The following is a 22,500-nucleotide window of genomic DNA, read 5'->3' as shown; positions in this document are numbered from 1 at the left end:
AAATAATGAAAACACGCGGTGGCGACTCTAGAGTACTTGAATAAATTTGAAACAGTTATAATATTAAGTTCATAAACGAATTGCCTTCGACCTCAAATGTAATTGTATTCCGTCGCTGACATTGAACCCCTTGGTTCTAAAAGCGGAACTTCAAATATTGCAGCTTTTCAAAGAGAGGGAAAGAGCACGGGGAATAAAATTCATTTCCGGTGAAGTGCTCTTCAATCCGAGGGACAAAAAAACTATCGAACAATGTTTTAGGAAGGTAAAATTCCGCCTAATGCAACAAATCTCACATGAAAATTTGCAAATTCTTATACTTGCACTTTAAGCCATGCTAGCCAAGGCAAAGATAAGTTTAAAGAGGACTTAATAGGTCGTAATTTCATGGTACGCTATCACCTTAATATAAGTCAATCACGCAACGACGATTTGCCATTCACACGTCACATCCTTAAATTGTCACGTTCTTACGGAAAATACATTTTATTCGAAGCGCAATGTTTAGACTCAAAAAGTTTTTCTCACATTTGCAGTAAAACGAAAAACTCGTTTATCGTTAATTTAATATACGTTTTTTGTTTTTTATTGACACTTATAGTCTTTACCATTTTCACGTTTTATCATGTTTGAAAAGCTGTAAATTTACTCTTCGTGTGTGTAAACAAATTTGCCCCTTACTTCTGAATCCTTTGACAGGAGTTGTCAATGATGTTTGCCAAGAGCAGGTTCATAAAATAATAAATTCGTTTACAATCAATCTATAGACGCAACTTCAACGCAAAATTAGATTCGTTCGTTAAAATAGACTTTCCGAAAAGTGACTCAAGGTTTCGGTGACAAGTTCAAAAATCCCTGTGAATTTCTGCGGGTCGTTAGAAAATGATCAAAACTACTTGCAAACAATTATTTTATACCGGCTGCAAATGTTCAAACAAGCGCATTGGTCACATAATCCGATTTGAGACTACGCATATTGCACGCTGAGGTTTCTCACAAGTTTTTGGCTCATTCCACGATATCTTGTACAAAAACACACTGAACTCTGGTAAACATAAGATCATTGGGCAGTTTCACAAGGAATGTTTCCCTCGCCAAAATTTGTTTCACCAACGCAATCCTCTAAAAGACTTTTTTAATTTTCATGTGTTCTTTTAAGTAGGGATTGGGCAAATTATTTTTCTGTGCTTACTGATGAGAGATTTTCTCTCTCAATATTGTTGCAACAGTTTTCCCTTCCAAATTAAACAATGTATCCCTTGCATTTAAACATAAATTTTATGACCTTGCCAACAAGAAATTTCTTTCGCTTGCATATTAAGAAAAAAACTTATAAAATTACAACTAGTAAGCGAAGAAAAATATGGAGGCGATTGTTAAACGTTTAAAGGGAGCAATAAACGCTCATTAAAAATGACAAACGGAAAATAAACAGAACACTGCGAGAATGAGATAATTCAATATGATTCAATATCAAAATAAAGTGATTTCATTTGGATGACTGAACCAATTTTTTCACTACTTCTTTTCTGAGCTTTAGATTAATTTACTCACAATTCTCGCGCCATATTCTCGGCCAATCGGAGATGTAACCGCGCTCAACGCCACCTGCCGCCTTTCCGTATTTGATCTTCGATGATTGGCTCGTTTGATTATCTACGTCTTTTGTGATTGGCCAAAGTTATTTCAATGCTTTTGGTATTCTTCTTTACAGAGTCATCTACGGAATGGCCAGTACTGAGCTGTTACACGTGCGTATCGAAGGTATCTTGGGAACACTGTAACGAGGCTGCAAAAGTACGGAAGTGCGACAGCGATGACTTGTGCCTTACAATAAAGGTCGATAAGCCAGAGAGCAGAACTGCAAACGGAAAAATGGTCACCACCTACGCAAAATATTGCAGCAAAGAGTGCTCTGATAAACAATGCCGAAATTTAGGATGGCTTTGTGACGTAAACTGTTGCAGTCGTGACAAGTGTAACGCAAGTGCGCCAAACGGAATTCCAGGAAGCTGGGCGCACACTGCACTCGTATCCACATTCTGTTATCTCGCGCTTCAGAACGCTTTTGCTATTTGAAACGGTTAACGTGACATCTACATTTCTTGATACCAGAACGATCAGAACAGTGACAAATTGATTGTACTTTTGGTTTAACCATACATTAAAGGTCATTACGCTCTCTTACGTTCTCGCTAAACTTGAAACGCTCTCCAGTATGTTTTTACTCATTTCGCTACCGGGAATTATCGCCACCATTCCATTCGATCAGAAGTATCATTCGTCTTTAATCGTGTCATTTGTCCTACAATCTCGGACAGAATTAAGTAAAATATTACACTCGCCTTCACCCCCATAATCAATGAGGAATCCGCGCGCAAGAGAACGCCTGCCGGGGGAGGGGTGGTCTCCCTTTTTTTTTGTCTGAAATGTCCAGGAGTAGTATAGGAGTTGGGGGTATGAGATCATTTTGTAAAAATGCTCTCATCCCAACCCAACTCCATACTACTTTACATTTGGCGGTTACATATTTTTGATCTCGTATTTTCGGTCTCATATTCTTGGAAATCTATATGTTTTATATTTCTGCGAATCTATGCCGTGGCGAGGCAGAATGGATCCAACGCAAAATTTATTTTGGCACTATATGTTTTTAAAAAACCTAAAATAATATCTCATATAATAGTATAATGAGTTGTAAAGAACTTCATGAAGAGTTAATCAATATGGAAGAAGTAATTTGTCCATTTTGCAATAAAGAAATAGGTAAACATACGAAAAAAACAGATCAATGTTGCGATCAGCCAGAGATAGTGAAAGATAATATCATAGTTTGCAAAAAATGCGGAACAGTACAAGGTTATACACCTTTAATAGAATTTATTGATTTTCACTCAAATAAGCATAGATTCCATCGTAAAAGTGTTTACCAAAGAAAATATCATATAGAAAACATAATGAATAACATTGCCATTAAAAATGGTTTCCAGATTTCTGTAAAAAATATGGATAAAATAATTCGAATTTTTGCGGCTATCGGGGAAGTTGTGAAAGATGTTAACATTGATAGAAAGCGTATGATTAACATAAATTTCATTTTGAAACAAATATTTAAAATGCTTGATCTTCCTTTTGAAAAGGTCAAGACGAGTAAATCCAAAAAGACACTTCAATCATATGAACGGTATTGGAAAGACATCCTGTCATTGGCATCAGACCGAATTAATGAAATAGTTAAGGAATGAATTTGTCATTGTATTTAGCGTAGAACTTATCAACACTAGGACAAACATCAGTCACAAAATCATCTACATTTTTTAATTCTGTGTGAAATGATGGATTAAATTCACCACTTCGCAACATGTCTTTTATTGAATTCAAAAGATGCTGATAACTTTGGTATGCGTATGTGCAATTTTGTATTTTAAGATCCAGTGATTGGAAATCCATGTAAGACTTGATTAACAAAGCACAAGTGCTGATAGCTACTAGGGCTATACCGCCAGTTACAACAGCACTAATAATTCCACCAGTACCGGTTAAAATGGAAACAGTATTTCCTAACAGTTTGAATTTTTTGAAGCGTTTAACAGCCTTTTTGTAAGCCCAACACTTTCTATGGTATGCCTTATAATAGCTCTTTAGTTCGTCGACCTGATCTTCTGGGAGTTTGTCTGAAATATGGTTCCAGCTGAATATTCTCTTTTTTCGATCTTCCATATATATAGTTCAGATTGTTAATCGTCTGCATAGACAATATAGTATACCACTGACTTGACCACAAAAAGGTGATCTTTTAATCAGTTTAGTTGTGTATTTTTCTGAAATAGCATAAGTGTAACCTCTACCGAGCTTATGGTGGTCATAAAACCTCCCGGAAGCATCATGTAATACACTATGTGAATTTAATATATCAATCCAACCGAAGATCTTTTCAAGTAACCATGTTAGACAGCCACTACCTGGTCCAAGAAGACCAATTTCACCATCATTGAGTTCAAGAATCTCATTCATAGACATGTCTCTTTTGAAATAGAAACAGTGCAGGTATTGATAAACAAGTGCTGATTTTAATATTTTGTCATTAATGCATGGATGTTTTTCTTTTGCTTCTTGAAAACTATATTCCACAAATCGTAATAAATTGTCGATATACATATATATTGAGTTATATATTTTGAAAATCCACATCACAAATCGAAATGATTTTGAATGAATCTGAACATATTTTTCAATTCATCATCAGACAGAGATTTAGCCCAAACGGCAAAAGCATATAAATCCATTTCACAGAAATTCACAGCAGTGCCATCAGTATGAACCTGACATCCAATGAATATTTCTTGTGCTGAACCTGTAAGAGTAGCAGAAATTGTTTCTGTTTTAATCGGAGTCACTGTTGAAACACCTCTAAAAAGTTCCATATTTGTCTGATTAACACGGATCGTCCACACCTCGATATTACCAGAGAGATTCGGCAAAGAAGGAATGTTAAGTCTGCCATTTGACGAGGAACCAAAATCGACATAGACTGTACCATCTCCCCATGGTATATGCATACCGAATCTGACGGCTCCACGCCCCCATTGAAACTGTGATTGATTAGTTATCGCTTTTGTTTTGACAACCAGTATTACTGTACATTTGTTACCAGATTTACCTGCTATTTCAGAAACATCAAATGATTTTTTTTCCAAATAGTCATCACTACCATCGAAACGTATGAAAAAACGTTTTTTCAATGAATCCCTCAGAAGAAGAGGCTTTTTTGAATTGGTTTGTTGTGAAAAATCGATATTATTCACAGGATCAATCCATGAACTAACTCTATCATTTGAATCGGCTGTGACTACTGATAAAGCTGGAATTAATGCAATGCTGATTTTGTCTAACACTGGTATACCAGGTAGACTGTTCGAAATAATAAAAGTCGATCTGTCTAACTTTAAATCCAGTTGTGATTTTATCACAACATGGTTGTCGTTTTCAGCAGCTTTTGCGATGACATTTTTGTCAGTTTCCACATGACCATCATCATTTATTGAAAATGTGGTATCGAAAGTCCAATCTTCTGAACTTGAATGATAGTCTATGGTATATTCTATTTTATTTCCATTTTCGTCTAGAAGATGACTGCCGTCTGATTGTTCAACATATAATGTCATATATCATTGTGTCATATTATTTTCAATTGTTGAACGTTTTATATCGGATTACGAATTTGAATCTCTTATTTTTTCCGTCCGAAAAATTTATTCTGATATAATTTACGTTTCGAAAATATCTATTAACATTAACAGTAATAGTTTTGGTTGTAAAAGAAATATTGTAAATCGCCGATGTGTTTGTTTGGATGACTAAACGATGATTGCTTACTAATGAATAAGTTTCTTTGGAATGCAGTTGTATTGAACTTATGTAAATTTCATTGAACTTCATAATGTCTCCATATATTGTCAAAAAGTCGCATGAATTGATTGCTTCAGCAGTATACCCCCATATGAAAGCCGGTAAAACACTGTCGATTATTGATGCAGACAAACCCGAAATCTTGTTGCCATTCATATTAATTGGTACATGCATTTGAAGTTGATTGTTTGCGACCTCATAAGCTTTTTCATAATCATATATGGTGAAATCGAGATTGTTTTTTGCTTCACCTTTTATACCATAGATAATTGCATGCAATTGAAGCAAACTTGGACTAAGGTTGTCATATAAGCATTCTATTGTTGTGTATAATCTTCTTTGAACTAATTTAGACGTGCCGTCTGGTGAAAGATTCAATACAGTTCGGTAATATTTGTAATCGTTATTTATTTTGACTGTGTTGAATTCATTGATGTGCATGTTCAGTTTTTCAAAAGTCAATTTTGTTGAATCGAACTCTTCATCATATCTTACCTCATTGGGAAAAATTATCTCAAGACAAATGGTGTATTGATTCGAAAAATCCTTTTCTGTCAATGAGTATAGATTAAAATCGAATCGTCCTTTAAACAGACTAGAACCATCGGTTGTTTTACGTACTTTGAATGCAATCGTCGATTTGTTATTGAGATGGGGAGAATCATTGTAGGTTATCAATCTGACGTCTTCAATGCCGAAATCTGAAGTGAATTCGTCTACGTCTTCCATTGCATAAGCCAAAACATTCTTTCGATTTTCATGTGTGCTTATAAGACTCTCCGCTATTTTTTGGTCTGTGTATTCATTATTTTGGGTACTTATAGTCGAAAAAGCATCATTTACTTGCTTCAAAGTAATGGCATCTTGATTATGTGTGGCTGTTCCGAGATTTGTTATTCGTTGATTGTTCATATTGAGGTCTCCTGTCATGGCTGACGATCCATCTTTTTGTAAATATCTCCCATCTCCATAATTACGATCAAATATTTGATCACCAGCATTAGGAATCCCAATGTTGTAAAAACGCCGGTCTAACATGCTTACTTCACCGTATTGGTTTATTTGGAGAAAGTTGTCGGTAAAGAACTTGTAACTCATTGCTTGATTTTTTCCCTCATCACTACCGAATTTTTTTTCAGGATCTTTTAAATTTTTAATGAAATTTGTGCTCATATTCAAATCTGCTGTCATGGAATTTGAACCGTCTATTTGCAAATAATCACTCATGTCACCTATATGTGTTTCAAGGTATTGTTTATTTACAGCGTCAGTGTTTCCTGTTGGGTCGGCTATATTGATTATTCGTTTATTGTTCATGTCCAAATTGCCTGTCATTTTAGCTGAACCGTCTAATCGAAGTGCATCTAAAAATAATCGATCAACGTAACCTTTTCCTGTGGCATCATTTACACCTGTCGGATCAGCAAGATTGATAAGCTTGTTATTGTTTATATTCAAATTTCCAGTCATTGCTTGCGTACCATCTCGCAACACAACCTGATCAACATTCGGTTTGGTTGATAAACCAGTTTGCAATTGGTGTTTTGTAACAGCGTCAGAATTGCCAGTGCCTTCAGCAAGATTGCTGATTTTATTATTTCCAAAGTCAAAATTGCCAGTTACGGAAATACTTCCATCTTTTTTCAAATAATTAGCCAGCTCCGTTTTGTCAGCTTTAAAATTAAAAGAGCTGTCGACGTAAAATTTATTGGAAGCGTCTGAATGCAATATTGGATCTTTCACTCCTAAGATTCTTTGATTTTTCATGTCGATTGGATTTTGCAATTCTATTTTACCATCGTCAGTATTGAGCACCATGTAAAAACTATGCAAATGCTCACTACTGACAGCGTCACTCTGGCCATGTCTAGCAGGGGCTATGTTTTCAACACGTCTGTTGTCCATATTAAGGGCGCCAGTCATTACATTGCTCCCATCTATTTTCAAACACCCAGAAACCTCTTTATCAACATAACTCTTAGTAGTTGCATCGTCATTCGTTTGAGGTGAATCTAAATTTCTCAGTTTTTTATTCTGCATATCATAATCACCGTCATCTGTTAGTTTAAAACCAACACCAGGTAATCCTTTTACTATTTCAATAACTTTTTCATGTGAATATGTGTCTTCAGGTAATTTACCATTTGAGTAACTCATATATACAATTGGTTTATATTTTTTCATCGAAATTCTTCTTTACTTGTTTCTTGGGTTTGTCAATATATATAAAACTAAAAGGGTCTCTGGTTGCTCTCTCGTATAATTGTTTTGAGACATTGTTTTCACGACATATGAGACTTTTTTCATTAGTACTCGGAAAATCATAAATGGCAAAATGTGAGCAGTTTAATCTAATATCTTTTGGTGTCTTGTAGTAGCTTTGACTCAAATATATGGCGCAGCAGTTTTTATGTCTCCCCTGTATAAAATAGTCAACTAATGGTTTTTGGTTTTTATCACATACAAAATCGTCGAATATCACAATTTTTTGATTGTCACCATTGAGATTTTTTACAGGAATTATTTTATCATTGCTTGCTTCAATGATATCATAACCAGCTTCTTCACTCCATGGTTCGAACTCTTTCATGAGATTCCGATACTTTGACTGCTCTAAGTTTTTTGCATAAAGGTATATTTTATCAAAATACAACAGATTGTGAATCATATGCATCAGTGTGTTTGTTTTTCCCGAATCAGAAGGTCCACAAATGAGCATGCGGAAGCATCGATCAGGCATAAAATCATGTAGTTGTGTGAAGTTTGTGACAACATCGTCGTCAGTATCATAATTAGGTATCTTCATTTATATCATATGGGTATATTGTTTCGATAACATGGTGTATAACATGGTGTTCAACACGGTGTAAAATGTTATTTTTTATATATGAATTTCCATTTTTATGTAACGTAACAATATAACAATAAATGAGTTTACTTAAGTGGAAAGAACTCGCAAAGAGTAAATCTGAATTAGGGGACAAGATCAATTATGTCCATAATGCAATTACAAAGCATGATATTGATCAGAAGACCAGTCAACAGGGATTTTCAAAAGTATTCCAACCAATCACAAGCAAATTAGATGATGTTATTGATAGTAATCAGGCTTTAAGGTTGCCAAGGAAAAAACGACCACTGAAGAAAGGAGAAGTTCCTGATTACGGCATTGATATAGAGGATGAAGTTCCAGATATGAATCTTGGTGATCTATTTGAACAACCTGTTTTACCACAGCAAGAAAAACAACTGGTGCCAAAACCGCCAACATATGAACAATCTTTACAAGATCTTCTGGAAGGACAAAAAGAGATTTATGTTGATCCTAAGTACTTTCCTGAAGGACCACCAGAATATGATGACGACGAAGAGATCGATTATGGAATGGATGATGAAGATATGGATGATGAGATATTGAATGAGATGGATGTGCCAAATTATGACACAGTTGAAAAAATACTGAATCAACCAGCAATGAATGACAAAAAAACCAAAGCATATCTGCGTAAGATTTTGGCTTATACTAGAACGAAAAGAAACAGTTTGAGAGGTGCCAAAACACATGTGACAAAACAATATAATAAGGGAATGATCGGGGAAGCACAAAGACAAGAGATGAACAAAAGAATAGACAGAGCTAAAAATGTCTTGAATGCATATATTGAACATTATGACACTAAATTTAAAACGATGACAGGTTCTGGAATCAGAAGAAAAGGTGGTAATGTGATATTTTTCAACAAACCGAAAGAACTCATAAAAAAATTGGATTTGATCATTGGTGAGATATTGGCTGGCAATACAAGCATTGACATGCGAAATATGGGTGTTTCTATATTGGACACATTATTGAAAATGTCGACAATCAATAGATCACAATATGGTAAATTATACAAACAATATTTCAAAATTTAATGTAACCTAATCACATAATGGAACGAGAGATAGTTTTATCATCTTACAGTGTGAAAAATCAAGGGAACAATAAACCAGAAGATTTTGCAACAAATTTCACCAGACCTGTAACTCTAGACAATAATAAGCAATACGTTATCGGTCTTAACAGAGTCATTAACATGTCATTCACTTGGTTCAATGTCAATGCTGGGTACAAAAATCAATTAATCAAATACAGCTCCGATAATGGTTCAACTTTTAAGGACATTACCTTTCCAGCTGGGGTATGGAATTATACGGACTTTGATGCATATATTAAAAAAAATGTACCGAAAAAGGACGAAAAGGATCCGATCAATCTTGTATTTGATGACACAACATTCAGAGTCACGGTTACATTAGCTGCAAATTACCAACTTGATTTAAGAGCAAGTAATTTTAATGAACTGATCGGTTTCGACAAAAAGATATTAGCAAGTGGAACGCATATTGGACCAAGAGTGCCAAATCTCAGTCAAGACACAGACGTACTCAATATTCATTGCGATTTGGTAAACGAAAGTTTAGTTGACGGCGAAGAAACAGACATCATTTATTCATTTTCAACCAGTGTACTACGACCAAGTTACTCCTTCACCCTCGAACCACAAAGAGTTACATTTAATCCTGTGAACAAAACTACAATTTCATCAATCAGAATCATGATAACAGATGGAAAAAGAAGATTAGTGGATCTGAATGGAGCAGATACGTCTTTTTCGCTGATTTTAAAAAGTATCTAATGTAACAGTATAATGAAACCGTATGAATTTAAGAGGTTTTACCACCCAAAACTTGGTAAATTTGTATTTCAACATAAAGGGTCTGGGCTTATCTTAGACAACATTTTTAAACCATTGAAGAGTGTGGCATCGTCTGTTTTCAAGAAATTTGCTAAGCCATTAGCAAAGAAGGCATTAGAATCAGGGGTTTCCCATGCAGGTGATAAAATTGGCAAGACGGTGGCAGAAAAGTCAGGAGACCTAATAATGAAGAAATTGGCCAATTTGAGAAAAGGAGCCACAACACCAACACAAAAAGCAATTGTTCCATCCTTGCCCATTGAACAGAAACAGCAAGATGAAAGCGCTGACATGATACTAAATAGATTGATATCCGGATCTGGAAGAAAGCGTAGATTTTTCAAATAAATAACATGACAGCAAAATTATATAATACAATAGTATAAATGGCTTTTAGAACAAGTGAATTATTGCAAAGAAATGAGTTGGTGCGTTTCCAACTTGATGATGTAATTAGAGCCCCTGGAAATAATCAACATCAAGAAAAGAACGGTTATAGATTCACCATCAACGACCGGAGTTCTTTCTATGATTGGTACAATGCTTATTTCGAGGTTCAATTCCAGTTACAAAAAATAGCAGATGGAGCTGGTTATGCAGCAGCCGATAGAATAACGGTGATAAACGGATCTCATTCATTGATTGCACATATGATGATTAAAAGTGCTGGGAAAATTGTTTATGATACTGACAATCTACATAAGGTCACTTTTGTGAAGAATCTGTTGGAATATTCTGATGATTACAGCAGATCAGTCGGTAAAAACAGTTTTTGGTATTTAGACACAGATGGTACGACAGCCAATACTAATTCAGGATATGAATCTAGAAGAGTGCTTACACAAGCTACCAATAATGATGGAACAGGAGGAGCAAAAGATGTGAATTTGATCATACCTCTCAATCGTTACAGTTTTTTTGAAGAGTTGCAGGATAAAATGTTGGTTCCTATGCAGTTGCAATTCAATTTGAATCTCCAGAACGACAATGAACTCATCAATAGGGCAGCAGCAGCAGATGCCGGAAGAGTAGTGATTAACAGATTTCTACTATGGGTTCCAAAATTAACACCAAAAGACAGTATGTACGACAAATTTGTGAGCTCTTTCATGAAAGAACACAAATGGACATATCAGCGTGAACTATATGCAGTGTCAGCACCTGCTAGAGTCAGTGGTTTTTTTCAGATTTCTTCCAGTATCGACAATGTCAAAGCAATTTTCGTTTATTTACAACGGGCTAAAACCGGAGTTGCAACTCAAAATCCATATCTATTCGACACCTTCAAACTAAATGAAGCAAACGCAAACAGTTATTTGACAACATGCAGACTCGAATATGGCAATGGTGTTTTCTACCCAGAAACAGAATATGACAGTGAAAGCAAAGTGAGAATATTCAATGATCTGATGTCTTATGCAATGCGAAAAAATGATTACAACACCGGAACCCAGTTGAATCTTGCCAATTATAACAGCCTGTATTCACTGATCTATTTCGATCTGTCATATCAGGCAGAGAAAGTAACAAGAGACCCTAAACAGTTGATTTTTAGGTACAAACTCAATGCTAATAGTGCAGCAGATTTCAATGTCCATGCAGTTGTATTGTACGAAGAGTCGGTTGTTATTGACAAGGTGGGTAATGAATTGGTTATAGTTTAATCCCATGAATGACACATATTTATTTGTATATGTTTTGTGACTGAAATTATGTAATATATATTATATGACTGAACTTCATCAAATAAACGTAAGACTGTCAGATAATCAAAAAAAGAATCTGAGCAATGCTTTCCATAAAAGGGAAACGATAGTTCTGAGACTGGCAAATGATTCTCTTAATGGAAACGACACTCTTTATGTTCCAGCAACGGTGAAAAAAAGATTGCAAAAAAATCGACAATTGAACAAAGGAATGGACATTAAGCTTGCTAAGACCAATATCAGAAAACAAGTAGGCGGAAGTCTTTTGAGCACCGTATTGTCACTTGGTATGAGAGCATTGCCGGCAATCGGTAAAACCCTCGGGTTAAGTGCTTTGGGAGGACTAGCAGAAGCCGGAGCTAAAAAATTGTTAGGATCGGGTCAAAAAGGTGGCGCTATGCCATTACCCATGATGATACCTTTCCAGGCGATCAACAAACTAATGCCATATCTGAACATGTTCACTACAAAACAGCAAAGAGACATCATCAATGCAGCTCAAACAGGTTCTGGTGTACATATACAACCAACCAAAACACAATCAGGTGGATTTTTAGGCACTCTGTTAGCCAGCGTTGGAATACCTTTGGCTCTGAATCTTGTCAAAAAGCTAACGGGAGGAGGAGCACCGAGGATAGGTAGACCAAGATTGCATGGTGAAGGAGCACCTAGAATGGGAATGCCCCCTCCATTTTATAGTTATCCGCCATATGTGACTGGTAATGGTAGAAAAAAAAAAACATCCTCAACCAAAAAAGGAAAAGGGTTACTATTGGGAAAAAACAGTCCATTCAATGGCATACCCATTTTGGGGGCAATATTGTGAAACCAAAATTTCACAAAAACATACCTATGTCCAATCACGATCTGAAAAAATGGTGTAAATATTTAAACATACCAATCAATGATGTACTGTCAAGAGATGAAAAAGTTCCACACAACCATAAACAGGCGTTATTTATTTACAATCTGGAACCAGCTTATATGAGCGGAAGTCATTGGGTTGCAACATATGTCAAAGATAATGTAATAAATTATTTCGATGCGTTTGGTATGCCCCCATTTCAAGAGATTGTAAATCATGCCAAAAAGAAAAATCTCACTTTGTTACATCAAAACAATCAGATACAAAACATACAAACAACAACTTGTGGGTATTTCTGTTTATACTTTCTAAATGAAATGAATAAGGGCAATTCGTATTATGATTTATTACAAGTGTTCGACATAAATGATACAATGAAAAATGAGAGATTTATCCAACGTTATTTCAGAAATATCTAACTTATATATATTATGAAATCATATTGTGTTAAACAAAAGAAAGTGACTGAATGTGTTGAACCTTCAGGTTACAAAACAGCTAAAAATGGCAGACTAATGTTCTTTTGCACTTGTGCTGAATGTGGTATTACAAAGACCAAATTTGTTAAACAACAGGGAAACTAATCAGCCCGTTGGGAGCGGGCTTACTCAGTGATATTGCTAATACTGGAACAGAATTATTTTTAACTAAAGGAGTACCTTATCTTGGCAAAAAAGCCGTTGAAATGGGTAGATATTATGGTTCCGAATTGATGAGAGACCCAAAATTGCAGAAAAAAGCAATCGATTATGGTTTGAGAAAAATGAATCCTCTACTTCATAAAGTGGGATCAGAAGCTCTCAATCAATTGTCGACGAAAATAAGACCGAATAAAAAATACACAACAAACAGAAAAGATCTTGATGGTGGTGCTGTTGACATTCACAAAGCTATTGGCAAATTACCGAAACCAAAAGGCGGATGGACACTTCCTGGGCATCATTACACCGGACCTTATAATGATTTAGAAAATCAACTGAAGTATGACCCAAAAACTGGTCAAATATTGGAAATATATGATATGCCCACTGGAAAAACTGATGCAATAGCAATGCAACACGATGTTGATTATTCAGTATGTAAGGATGATAGGAAATGTAAAAACAAAGCAGATAGGAAAATGGTCCAAGCTTTAGACAACGTACCGTATAATGAAAGACAATGGGGGCATTGGTTGGCAAGAAATGTTATCAATACAAAGCAGAAACTAGGTCTTGGAGTTTCAAAAAACGGAAAAAGCCGTCGGGTAACTGGCAAGAAAAATTAGCAGATGAATTACATGCATCTATAAGACGCAACTTTACTCGGCGGCGTGTAATCGTAAATCATATCGATGAAATATGGGCAAGTGATCTAGTCGAAATGCAACAGTTTAGCAAATGGAATAAAGGTTATCGGTATCTTCTTATGGTTATTGATGTTTTCAGCAAATACGGTTGGATTGTACCATTAAAGGATAAGAAAGGTGAATCTGTCACTGAAGCATTTAAAACAATATTCAAAGAAGGTAGAAAACCACAGTATTTATGGGTTGATAAGGGTAAAGAGTTCTATAACAAACACTTGAAGGACTTATTAGAGAAAAATGGAATACATATGTACTCCACTGAAAATGAGGAGAAATCCTCAGTGGTTGAAAGGTGGAATAGGACAATCAAATCCAAAATGTGGAAACAGTTCACTGTTCAAGGTAATACACAGTATTTAGACATGCTGCCCAAACTAGTGAAACAGTACAACAACACAAGACATTCAAGCATAAAAATGACACCCGTTGAAGCATCTAACAAGAGGAATGAAGGTATAGTTTACTTCAATCTATATGGTGATACAGAAACATTGAAACAAAAACCGAAATTTAAAATAGGTGATAAGGTTCGAATATCGAAGTATAAACGGAATGTGTTTGACAAGGGTTACACACCAAATTGGACCGAAGAAGTGTTTACAGTTGATAAGATCCAATACACTAATCCAATAACATACAAACTAAAAGATCTCAGAGGTGAAGACATTCAAGGGAGTTTTTATGAACCTGAATTATTAAAAGCGAAGCAGGATATTTTTCGTATTGATAAAGTAATTCGGAGGGACTATAAGAAGAAACAAGCTCTAGTGAAATGGAAGGGATACAGTGATGATTTCAATAGTTGGGTACCATTGAAAGACATTGAAAACATATGAATTGTGGTGAAACAAACGCGCATAAATACTTATAAAAAAATAAAAATGTATACTTATATTATATGGACAAGTTTGAAAATGAAGAAAAGTTTGGTTTCTATTATGAGAGCGATCAAGACTCTGGTTCGGATTCCGATTGGACGCCATCGCAAGAAAGTATATCTGAAGAAAGCTGCTGCAGTTCGCAGGAAACAAGCCAGGAATCTGATGAAGAAATATAAAACATATTAACATATGGAATTCAGAGGAAGCGAAATAATTGAAACCATGGCTGTAAGAAAAGTGATCACAGAAATGATTTGTGAAATAGTGGTCAGGAACGCAGGTTATATGCACTATGTTCATTCAGAAGCAGTACCATTGTTGATCAAAGCATTGAAAACAGGAGGACCAAAGAAAGAAATCGGGAAAATGTTTCACATCATAGATGTCAAAATGGATTTTTTGTTCAGAGAGTTTAAAAGGTACAGCGATTTTTTGAAACCATTGAAATTGATACAAAATATATAAAAAATAAAATATATAGTAATATAATATGGAAGATCGAAGACCAGTTGGCCGCCCAAGATTTTATACTGATGAAGAAAGAAGAAAAATAAAAACCGACTACATGTTGCATAAAGAATGGTACTGTAAAATATGCAACAATGGTAGAAACTACACTCTTGCTGGCAAACATTGCCATTTAAAAACAAAGAAACATTTCAAAAATTCATTTACATATAATACGGGTTACATTTATGATAAACATGAAAATAGCAATTAATTTATTCATATCACTTCTCTTTTAAAAAAGTTAAATACATACTTCCCGTATGTGTTGAACTGTAAACGCACCATAATTTGACTTAAAGAATTATTATCTATAGATATATTATAATGGCAAATAATATGATAAATATTATGAACCGAAGTTCGCTTCAAAATCTGAGCAAAGAAGAATTAATAGAATTGATTATAAAACAAAATACAAAACCAGTGCCCGCACCGAGGACAAAAACAAGACCGATCTCAAAACCAAGAAAGAGTGTAAAAGAACTTGTTGACTATTTTGAGAGGCAGAGACTGCCTGCTCCTCCTTCTGAATGGCTGGAAGAAATAGAACAATTAAACAGACCAGTGCCAGCACCTAGATCCAAAAAACGACCAATTCCATTACCGAGGACCATAATACAAGAAACGAACAAAGCTTTAAAAGGGTTTACGAAGTCTTATGAAATCAACATAAAAAACAGCAAAGACCCACTTATGCAACTGCAAAATACAAGAAAGGCTGTTGCCATTCACATTGGAAAAATATTAAAATCAATGAAAGGTCTAAAGTTTGTTGAAACACTGAGGGTCACATTTGAAAAGCAAACAGGGCGAGAAGAAAAAATCATCAAAACGGCTTATTTCAACAGTCAACCACAAACAATAACAAATGACACACAAATTGAACTAGCTTTATCTTTGTCAAAACAAGTCATACTAAACAAGATTGCAGTTTGGATTTCAGAGGGATCTGGTTGGACTATTCAATCTGTTGAAAATCATTATATCAATGTGGTAAAATACGAGCCAATGAAAGGATCTTCTTACATCAAATTACCAAATGAACTCAAACACAGTGCAAAAGGATTGATCAACATGAAAAATGAGGATAATGAATGCTTCAGGTGGTGCCACATAAGACATCTCAATCCTCAAGACAAATACCCACAGAGAATCAAAAAATCAGACAAAGCATTCATTGAAAATTTGAATTATTCAGGAATTGAATTTCCAGTGACTACCAAACAGTACAACAAAATAGAAAAGCAGAATGAAATTAACATCAATGTTTTCGGTTATGAAAACAAACAAAAATATCCCATTTATGTGTCAAAAGAAAAGTATAAAGATTGCATGAATCTGCTTCTTATAACAGAAAATGAAAACAAGCATTATGTGTTGATCAAAGATTTCAACAAATTCATGTACAATCAAACAAAACACAAGGAAAGGAAGCACTTCTGTATGCATTGCTTACAATGTTTCAGTTCTGAAAGAGTATTAACTGATCATAAAGAAAACTGCATACAAGTAAATGGCACACAAGCTATCAAAATGCCAACAAAAGATGATAACATACTAAAATTCAATAATTTCCATAAACAACTACCAGTACCATTCGTCATTTATGCAGATTTTGAAGCTATAACAGAAAAGATATCCGGTTGCCAACCTAATGATGATAAATCGTACACAGAGGCTTATCAGAGACACACAGACTGTGGTTATGGATATAAGGTTGTGTGTTGTTATGATGATAAATACACAAAACCAGTACAAATTTATAGAGGTGAAAAAGCTGTTTACAAATTTATGGAAGCTATGCTAGAGGAAGTTAAATATTGCAAGAAGATCATGAAAAAATATTTCAATAAACCATTGAGAATGACTGAAGATGATGAAAAAGAATTTCAAAAAGCTAATGAATGTCATATCTGCAATAAAAAATACAATGAAAATGATGTGAGAGTTAGAGACCATTGCCATATCACAGGTAAATACAGAGGATCAGCTCACCAAGATTGTAACCTAAATTTCAGATTGACTGAGAAAATACCAGTTATGTTTCACAATCTCCGTGGGTATGACAGTCATTTTATAATGCAAGAAATTGGTGAGATAGTTAAAAAGCATACATATACAAACAAGAAAGGTGAAACATGCCAAATGAATATCAATGCCATACCAAACAACATGGAAAAGTATATGGCTTTCATGCTTGGTAATCATCTGACCTTTATTGATAGTTTTCAATTCATGAGCTCAAGTCTTGATAAACTGGTGAGCAACCTACCAAAAGAAGCATTAATATATACTTCTCAAAAATGCAAAGGTAAAGAGCTTGATTTGATGAGTAAGAAGGGAGTATACCCATATGACTTTATGGACAGTTTTGAAAAATTCAATGAAAAGCTGCCACCAAAAGAAGAATTTTACAGTATATTAAATGATGAGCATATCTCAGGTGATCAATACAAACATGCTCAAAATGTATGGAACACTTTTGATCTAAAAAATATGGGCGAGTACCATGACTTATATCTTAAATCTGACATCCTTCTGTTAGCTGATGTGTTTGAAAACTTTCGAAAGACCTGTCTGCAATACTACAAACTAGACCCCTGTCATTATTTTACCAGTCCTGGGCTTTCTTGGGATGCTATGTTAAAGATGACTGACATTAAATTGGAGCTTATGACTGATATTGATATGTTTCAATTCATTGAAAAGGGCATGCGTGGTGGTACATCATACATAGCAAATCGATACGGCAAAGCTAATAATAGATACATGAAAACGTATGATGAGAAGGCGCCCTCAAAGTATATAATGTATCTAGATGCTAACAATCTGTATGGTTGGGCAATGAGCCAATACCTTCCAACTGGTGGTTTTAAATGGTTGGCTAAAAACCAGATTGATCAGATAGACCTAGCCAAGTATAAAGAAAATAGCAATAAAGGTTTGATATTAGAAGTTGATTTGGAATATCCCAAAGAATTACACGATCTGCATAATGATTATCCGCTAGCAGCCGAAAAGGTCAAAGTCAACAAAGATATGCTTTCTAATTATTGCCAAGAAATAGCCAATAAATTTAATGTATCAACTGGTTTAGTTCATAAACTGATACCTACATTAAGCAACAAAGAAAAGTATGTTCTTCATTATAGGAACCTACAATTGTACACCGATCGTGGTTTGAAAATAACTAAAGTCCATCGAGCACTAGAGTTCAATCAATCCGCATGGTTAAAGCAATATATCGATTTCAATACGCAGAAGAGAACCAATGCCAAAAATGCTTTTGAGAAAGACTTCTTCAAGCTTATGAACAACAGTGTATTTGGCAAAACAATGGAAAATATTAGAAAGCGAGTAGATGTCAGATTGGTAACTGATGAAAACAAACTGTCAAAAATGGCTGCTAAACCAACATATGTCAGTAGCAAGATCTTTAATGAAAATCTAGTGGCAGTGCATAAAATCAAAGAAACACTAACCCTAAACAGGCCGGCATATGTGGGTATGTGTATCCTAGATCTTAGTAAGACACTAATGTATGATTTCCACTACAATTTTATCAAACAAAAATACGGCAGCAGAGCGAAATTATTATTCACAGACACAGACAGCTTGACCTATGAAATTGAAACTAATGATGCGTATCAAGACTTTTGGAATGATAAAGACAAATTCGATAACAGTGATTATCCCGAAGATTCACCATATTTCGACAAGACAAACAAAAAAGTAATCGGTAAATTCAAAGACGAGGCAGCAGGCATACCGATAACCGAATTCGTCGGATTGAGATCGAAAATGTATTCATATATTAAAGACAATGACAAAGGCGGAAAGACGGCAAAGGGAATCAAGAAAAATATTATTAAGAAGAACATCACTCATGAAAATTACAAAAACGTACTGTTCAACAGCGAACAAATGCAACACACCATGAAAACGATCAGAAGCAACTTGCATCAACTTGGGAGCTATGAGCTTAATAAAGTATCATTATCCTGCTTTGATGACAAGCGATATATTCACAACAATGGTATGACAAGTAATGCATACGGTCATTACAACATTAACACACTAAAATAACATTTCTTTTAAAGGATTGAACACAAAATGTCCAACCAGAAAAAAAACCAAAATTTGAACCATTTGGTTGTATTTTCGGTTTTGGTTAATTTATGGGTTAACTTTTCATTGGTTGAAAATCACGGGGAAACCCCCTTTATTTATTTCCGAGAATGCCATGCTTTGTGATTTTTCTAAGAAAGTCACGCATTTTAAATAACATATAGTTCCAAAATAAATTTTGCGTTGGATCCATTCTGCCTCGCCACGGCTTAGATTCGCAGAAATATAAAACATATAGATTTCCAAGAATATGAGACCGAAAATACGAGATCAAAAATATGTAACCGCCAAATGTAAAGTAGTATGGAGTTGGGTTGGGATGAGAGCATTTTTACAAAATGATCTCATACCCCCAACTCCTATACTACTTCCAGGATTGTAGCTTGTTGACATAGCAGTGTCGAACTGGATTGAGGCGAATCTTCCCCTTCCAATAGGCCATTTTCGAATTTTCACGGCTGAACTGGATCTAGCATGAAATGGAGGCTAATGCGGGCAAATCTTTTCAAATGCAAATTAATTTGCCTGCATTAGCCTCCATTTCATGCTAGATCCAGTCCAACCGTTAGAATACGAAACTGGCCTATTCTTTTGGCATACATGACGACCTGATCCTGGTAGATCTCCAGAGCTTTTACAAAAACGCTTTTATCTCTTTTTAACAGACTGGCAACTTTTTCTGCATTTTGCTATCAACTTGTGAAAAACGGTTCAGCTTAAAAATGGTATTTAAAATATAACAATATAATATTTAATTGTTAAAAGGGAAACGAACCGTAAATGCCACTGCAATAAAAATCTGGAAAGGGAGAGAGTTTTCGAGAAGTATCTATGGTTAAGACCCAAATGGTGAGATTGTCCTCTTCCTTCATTGCGTTTTGCTCAGTTTACATTTCCATCGGTAACATTATTTTGTTTTTCACTGCTACCAATCACTTTAAAAGGCAAGGTCAAAAGGTCACTTAGTGGATTTCGATTCACTTTGACAGCTTCTGTTTACAACAGAAATTGAGTTTTGTTGATTCAACCAGAGTGATTCCCTGTGATGAAGAACTTTATAGTTATCAACTCGATTGATACACCAAAATTTCGTGATTCACTCATTCGCCGATTTAGAACCACAAACCACAATTTCTTCAGATACAACACGTACTATTTATGTTTAACGGTCAGCAACGATCACGACAGGACAAAAACAAATCCTCGAACGAATGTTGAACTTCAGAGTTTGCACGTAAGAAGGACACACTGAGCCTTTATTACGTGTCTGCGCTATTACCCATTGCACGTGTTCACGTGACGGACATTAGACAATTGAATCACTAATAGTTGGCTTTTGCCCAACTAAAAACCCGGGGGGACTCCTATATAAAAAGGACGGGGGTGCTCGTCATACCTTTTAGGGGTAAGGCGGTTAAAAAGTTGTTTTGGTAGCTCTTAGGGATTTCAACCTCAAAAGGTCCACAGTGGGAGCTTTAGTGGTACATTTTAGGGCATTGAGCGGGAAAATTATGACAGGAGACATTTGACAATTAACTAATTTTTAATTTTGTCTAATTAAAACCCATAATTTGGTACCTCTTAGGAAGGGGAGGGGGATCTTGGTACATGTACCTCTTAAGGGTTCTTTTCCTAATTTCCGACGAGCACCCCCCTTCATTTTTATATGGGAGTCCCCCCCCCCCCCCCGGGCTAAAAACTCAGTTAGCCTGAAATATGCACAATATTAAATACAGTCACTGTACGTCGTCACACTTACACAACTCTCCAAAGTCGAAACAAGTGACCTCTGACATAGGACAACAGGCAAGGGTATTCATCTACCAAGGCCAAGTACTCATCTGACATTTCCCACACTGGAGGCTGTTTGCCACTAAACAGCGCTGGGTTACTAAGATTGCCCTCTATAACAAACAAATAACAATGTTACGGAAACAAAGGCTCTTCAGACGGAATGGTAAGGATGCTCACAACTGTCTGACGGCAATGTTATGGTACCATATGAAACAACAATAATTGCTTGACAAGATGCACCCACAGCCACCTTCACCATTGAAAAAAATTAAGGTGGCTCTGCATCTGCCCCAGAGAATATTTTTAATGCAGAGAATTTTTTTTTAAGCCTGCCAATCACTTTCCAGAAATACATGTAAAAGTTGAAGGACACAGCGTTTGTTTTTGAGAAATAAACGATTTACGACAAGATATACATGTAGCATGCTTTTTAAATGGCTGTTTTGTTGACATGGTAACCAATTATGTCATAGTTCTGAATGCATCTTCTTGTTAAGCAATTATTGATGTTTCAGATGGTAACATAACATGGCTGTCACTTGAAACAGTCTTGTAGAGTTAATCCTTCCAGTGAGACATTAACACGATACAATCTCATCCCCAGAGTCCGCTCTTCTTTTCGTCAGCACCAAGAACATAGACTTTGGCCACTTCCAAGGCAGGAAGTCCACAAATCACAGACTTCTGGCTCGTCTATGGACGCTCAGAAATTTGAAACAACAGTAGTTGTCAACAGTTACAAAAATGGACCTTCACTACAACTGCACATAAATTGGAAACGGCCAGGGTCCATGTTCTTGGTGCTGACCAAAAGAAAAGCAGACTCTGGGGATGAGATTGAGCACGATGCTGTTTAAATTGGTTTGAGCCACCTCCAATTTACATGCTTCTCATTCCAATCTTCACTTTGAGCTACAGTGAACAAGTCAAATCAGACCCTATAAAAAATCAGTTACCAGTAACTACTGATTGGAGGAAGTGCTTCTTTCCCAACCTTTTCAAAGGATTGGCATCGTGAAAAAAAGGCTCTGTTTATTAAATGCTGAATCTTATTATGGTATTGACATTCACAACAATACACTCCCAGTAAATAAAAAGTTAACACTCAATTAAGATTCCA

At 35.5% G+C, this 22,500-nt stretch overlaps 1 protein-coding gene across 1 annotated transcript in view; it reads right to left on the bottom strand.

Moving 5' to 3' along the window:
• LOC137970501 (tRNA-dihydrouridine(16/17) synthase [NAD(P)(+)]-like) overlaps window positions 1-22,500 on the bottom strand; it is a 73,645-nt gene that overhangs the window by 42,648 nt on the left and 8,497 nt on the right. The window contains exon 7 of the mRNA XM_068817023.1: window positions 21,346-21,490. Within this exon, the coding sequence (XP_068673124.1) occupies window positions 21,346-21,490 (145 nt within the window). The remainder of the gene's footprint in view (window positions 1-21,345; window positions 21,491-22,500) is intronic.

This window comes from Montipora foliosa, chromosome 9, assembly GCF_036669935.1.
Source record: "Montipora foliosa isolate CH-2021 chromosome 9, ASM3666993v2, whole genome shotgun sequence".
NCBI classification, from domain to species: Eukaryota; Metazoa; Cnidaria; class Anthozoa; order Scleractinia; family Acroporidae; genus Montipora; species Montipora foliosa.
The sequence above is the reverse complement of the archived record's forward strand: the minus strand, read 5'-3'. Positions and strand labels throughout refer to the sequence as shown.